At 34.5% G+C, this 5,772-nt stretch overlaps 1 protein-coding gene across 5 annotated transcripts in view; it reads right to left on the minus strand.

The window, feature by feature from the left end:
* piezo2b (piezo-type mechanosensitive ion channel component 2b) overlaps positions 1-5,772 on the minus strand; it is a 124,023-nt gene that overhangs the window by 68,749 nt on the left and 49,502 nt on the right. For all 5 annotated transcript variants that reach the window (XM_008434600.2, XM_008434601.2, XM_008434602.2 and 2 more), the window contains exons 6-7: positions 5,455-5,740; positions 2,648-2,861 (exon numbers count right to left, since the gene is read on the minus strand). In XM_008434600.2, coding sequence (XP_008432822.1) covers positions 2,648-2,861; positions 5,455-5,740 — 500 coding nt within the window. The remainder of the gene's footprint in view (positions 1-2,647; positions 2,862-5,454; positions 5,741-5,772) is intronic.

A 5,772-nucleotide genomic window follows, 5' to 3' on the forward strand; every position in this document is an offset into this window, starting at 1 on the left:
CCTAATAATCAGTAGATCAGCTCTATGCTGTTTTGATGTTACGTCAAGCAGAAAGAGCTGGAAAGTTTTCACACGTCGACGTTAGAACTGTTTTTTAGCGGCAAATTCATTCTTTACTATAAATAATCAAGTGTTCATTAAAGGAAGATATTCTATGTTGTTGCATTTTAGGCAATAAAATGTTTATTTTTATTTTAAAAAGGCTGGAATTATTTTTTTTGCATGTTTTCATGTATTCCTAATACAGTGTACAAAGGTTTAAGTGGTCAAATAAAAAATCTGAGGAATATCRCAATTTTTTTTTATCCGATCAATCGCCAGAATAATCAATTATTGAAATAATTGTCAGTTGCAGCCTCAGTTCGCATATTGTTCTGGTTGAAATAATCTTGAAATATTACAAAACGACAASAATCCCATCAGTTTTCTATGAGTTTAGACATTTCTCACTGTTAAATGTCAACACTGATAACACRAGGAGTTTCTCCTTCAGCAAATGAGGATGTTGTTCATTCAAAGCAAAAACAAACAGTTTATCTGCCATCAACAGAGGGATTTAGGAGGAATCTGTGTTTGCTCTAGGCGGTTTTTAGCTAAACATCGCTGTAAATAGCTTTGATCCTCTCACACAGCAGCAGCTCTCATATGGGAACGAATCGGATCAATAAAAACCTTGGAAAGCCACAGACACCAGAACAGCAACAGTGATGCTGGAGATTATCACAAATAAACTGATTGGAGCTCTAAACCATTTAAAGAACACAAAAAACTAAAACAAAACAAAAAACAATAACTTTTTATTTCAATCACTATTTTTTGTTGCTTGTTTATATTTTTCTGTATTTACAGTTCGCTGAAACATTTATTAGCTCTTTTTCACTGAAGAACATGCAACAGGGTTTTACTTTAACATATCAATGTGAAGTTTGTCAAAATGTGTTTATTCATTCTTTAAATTTACTTTATTTTACCCAGAAGTTGTTTCTCCAGACATTTATTGGTGTGTTCAGTTCTGTTAYGCKGCTGTTGGCAGTTGGTGGTTACCATAGCATCCAGTAACTGGCAGCTCCGCCCCCTTTTTTTCTGTTGCCGTCGGTAACTGTGGTTTGCATTAGGATCAGCTCTGTGTTTTCTTTACAAATATTATGTTTTAACACATATATTAGACAAATTTAATATACAGTGTTTTGTTAATAATTGTGCTACGTTTTGAATATGTTTTTAACTGTTATTATTATAAATGCTGTCCATTTTAGCTACGTTTAATCTTACAAATGCTAACAGCTGCYAACTGCTCATTGAGAGTTATTGCTTTGTAGTTTGTTTAGGGTTATTTATTGTATTTTATTTAATGAATAGGGGCAGAAGCTGCCAACTTGATTTCCTCTTTTTTAAAATAAATACCCGAGTGTGTCTGTCGTGAACCTACTGGACCTGAGACGAGCATATTGCACACATATTGAGACTTTTTGAGCAAATGTATAATTTTAGGATTCTATTGAAGCAACAAACACAGTTCGGCATTTTCAGTTAGAGACTGCCAAGTGTTAAATCCTTCATTCCCAAAGATATTTGACATTTTAATCAATCAGAATGAATTAATCGTAAATGAACAGCAGACTGCTAACTATGCTTTGCTTTGATGTGCTTGTAATCAATAAAAATTCATTCAACTGCTCAATAAAGCTGAGCCTTGAAATTTATGCTGCATCTATAGTAAGTAACATGTATTAAACATCACAGCTCGGCATACAGTTTTCTATTTTCACAGAATTCAAATTTCTAACCTATAATATTTTACATTTTTTAACAAATAACATTTACCCCACTGAGTTACATGAGCATCATAGTGCCATAAAAGAAATTGTGTTCACAAATTTTGGTCCAGGTTTCAGCAGAAATTTCTTTGGTTTAAAAACAGAAATATTATGGAAAACGGCATTAAAGAGTTATTTAAATTTTTTTTATTTTTTTATGATCATAAGTTATAGGAAGATTTTAATTAGTAATTAGTAATTAGTAATTAATAGATCATAAGTCCCTTCTTGATGAGTCTCTAAACTTGTATTCCTTCTCCAACATCTCTGAGTCAAATGTGTGCAGTAATTCATCTTTTCCTTTTCAAAATAAGACACGACATACACTGCAAAAACAAAATATCACCAAGGATTTCTGGTCTTAATTCAGGTGCAAATATCTCGGAACAGTAGAAATAAGACAAAACTAACTTACAAGTAACTTTTCAGCAAGAAATGTGAGCTTTTTTAAAATAAATAATTTCTTAATATTGGTGAAAAAGTACTAGTTTCACTGGCACATTATTATTTCAAGGCATTTTCTCCAAGTTACAGGTGATATTTAGTTACAGGTATTTCTGTGAGCTCTTGCAAACCAAAGTCAACATCCTTGTCTTGTTAACACAATCTTAGCCAAGAAACTGAATCAGAACCCACTAGCAGAAGACATTTTATTGGGTATACATTTCACTATTTACCAGTTCTTTTTACCTTCCTGTTTACAACAAGAGCAAATATTTATTGACACTCAAACAAACCTGGTGAAATAAATGTCGCCGTGTCTCCATACTCCACTTTTTATGCCAGGAAAAAGCATCATCTTTAAATAAAACTACTGATTAGCTTCTGACCTGATGTAGTTGTCGTCTGGGAAGATGGACTCCTGGAAAAACTGGAACTGGTAGAGGTAGAGCACCAAGAGGTGTCCGGCGCTGAAGATGGCCATCAGGACGCACATGCAGCTGAAGATGAGGGTGTTGAAGGTCCGGCAGAGAGACCACCAGGTACACAGGAACAGGAAGATGGAGAAGTAAACAAAAGATGTCAGCGAAGGCAGCATGATCCCTGTAAACACAGAAAAACAAAAAGAAGCAGCAGCTTAGTTMAARAAAAAACACCTTTTTGAGTCAGCAAARTTCATAATAGTTCACATTTATGGAACTTATTTCTTAAATGTGACCTATTATTCCTCTTTGAACAGRTTAAGATAAGATTACGGTCTACATTTTTTTGCACAAAATCATTGTTAGCTAATGAGATTTTAGTTTGTTCAGTTCTGCCTGTTTTGAACTTCTTTCAGCTGTTTTAGAACCTCCTGACACTCTATATCTAAATAAGATGCTCCTGGCCACGCCCCAAACTCAACGTTTACACCCGCACAGGAAAATAGCTGCAAACAGATGAACAATTTTACAACTGTACATCTTTGAAAAGCAGAAGTGGAGCCTCATGCACAACAAGCAAGAACACAGCAAGTGGTTTATGGATGATAGGTCAACAACAAGACAATTGTCGTTTCCAGCAGCCATTGTACAGCACATACAGCGCTGGAGCAAATGTGCTGGAGCTCTGCTTGGGTTGCTAGGAAACGGGCYKGGCTTCTGAGGTTGCTAGGCAACAGTCGGTGTCTGCTGATTTGTGACATTACATTCCACAGGTTTTTGAAACAACTCATTTTTCCAAACACCACAAAAACATGAATCTAATTCCAAACAGTGGCTGGTTGTTGGTTTTTAAAGCAGTTGGGCTATTTTTAGAAGCAGTAGAGACCAAATCAAAAATACTAAAATGTGCAAAATGTGAATTTGCACGATACGTCCYCTTTAAAAAATGACATAAAAGACATTTGACTATGCAATTTAAAGACTTTAAATTGGCTTCTGTCTCTTTAAGAAGCTGTTMCTCTTTTACTGCATGTATACTATTAAAATACACAGTGAAGGACTTGGTTCATGAATTAGGTGACGTCTGAAGACAGATACTTTTTACTGTACTGTATTTAAAGTGTGAGAGTGAATGGGACAGATTAAAAATGCAAGCCACGCTTTTCAAATTTTTAGTAAAATTTAGAAAACCTTGAAACAATTTCCATTTTCTTTCTTTTTGTGTTGATCAGTCACATAAAATACCAATAAAATATGCAGATGTTTGTGGTTCTAAGAAGTATTAGTGTTTGTACAATGCATCTAAAGATTAAAAGAGCTGTGATAGCACTCTCAGTGTTGGATGCCAACTCRGTTCCTCAACAGAACATTGACTCGGTTCTCCACTCGTGCCTCAAATTAACGGCTCTCTGACGGCCATCTTACATGTTCTGGCCTGTTTGACGCTTATGAGGCTTGTTTTATAGCACAGAGATGTGCTGTGCATGAATAAATTTAATTCTTGATCCTTTCAGCATCAGCGACAGTCTTTTTATGCAACATTTTCCCCAAGATATTGAATGTATAAGTGTCACTAGAGCTCTYTCTTATTTTAAAGCATTTATTCATAAACTTTGGTGTGAGTGAGTCAAACATTCATATGGTCATGTTAAAACTAACTTCTCCATTTTCTCTATATTACTGTGTAACATTGCTGCATTGCTTTATAGACTTCTTATTGGATCAGCTCATTCGTTAAGGAGRGCTGTGGGTGACAAAATAAAAAWAAWAWATATATATAAATATATATGCCATATAATATATTTGTGTAATTTAATTCATTAAATGTATCATTAAATTATTAAAACACCAACAAATAAGTAAATACATAAAAAATGAAATATAAAGTTATTATAATATGTGCAATTAAGTAATTAAATGTCACATGAAATAATTAAACCTACTGTTTAAATGATTTAAAAGGTATATTTTTAAATAATGAAATTTTCTTTTAAAGAAAACTTTTATTTAAAAATAGATTTGATTATTTCACGTATTTAAACTGTCAATCTCAGTTTTTCTTTTTCCTATAACACAGGGACGTTTGACTGAAAATACATCCAAACAATTTATATGATAATCATATTTACCATAATCAGTCAATATTTAGACTGTAAGTGAAATAAAAGTGTTTTTAGTGTCATTATTTATTATTAAGCAGATGAACAGATGCTTTGCTTTATAATATGCTATTCAACATTTCTGTTATAAAACCACCATCTAATGAAAAGTTTGATATTTCCAATTATTTTCCACCATAAACTGGAAAAGGGCTGAGACGATTTATCGGATTAATCAAATTAATCGGATTAATCAGATTAATCGGATTAATCAGATTAATCAGATTAATCGATTGTTGAAATAATCGTCAACTCAAAAAAGGGTGTAATTTAGCTGACACTTACAAAATATATGTAAATTTTGCATTTAAGACAAAAATATCTTTGTCTGTAAAAGTGTTTTACTCAAAACTCCTCCACAGTTTTAGCTTCACCTGCTTCAAATTCACTGAAGGGAAGCTTTGTTGGGACATTTTAGGCAATGTTTGTTTTCTTATTTAAAAAAGGAACTTCTGATGTTGTATARAAAAGGTTAAGTGGTTAAATGGAAAATCTGCAGAATGTGCCAATTTTTCTTCAGATTGATTAATCGTCAGAATAATTGATAGAATAATGGATTACTAAAGTGATTGCTGGCTGCAGTCCTAAACTGGAAAGCACCAGAAAGAGTTTCACCTGTCATGCCCAGCAGGATGGTGACCACCACTTTCCCTGCTGTGGTGATCAGGTTCCCAATGATCTCCTTCACTTTGGAAGCAACCTCCGCCACCATCYTCAGGATCTTCATCTTAGTGCTCTCTTTGGCCTCCTCTTCCTCTTCCTCCTCCTCTTCATCGTCCTCATCTTCATCGTAGAGCTCCTCGTTCTCCTCGTCCTCCTCAGCCTCGTACCCGGCCTCCAGGTCATCCTCCAGCAGGACGTCGTCGTCGTCGTCGTCCAGGCTCGGTTTCTCCTCGTCCTCCTTACAGGTGGAAGACGACAGTTAAAAATCAG

Source organism: Poecilia reticulata, linkage group LG17 (genome assembly GCF_000633615.1).
Source record: "Poecilia reticulata strain Guanapo linkage group LG17, Guppy_female_1.0+MT, whole genome shotgun sequence".
In the NCBI taxonomy this organism is placed as follows: domain Eukaryota; kingdom Metazoa; phylum Chordata; class Actinopteri; order Cyprinodontiformes; family Poeciliidae; genus Poecilia; species Poecilia reticulata.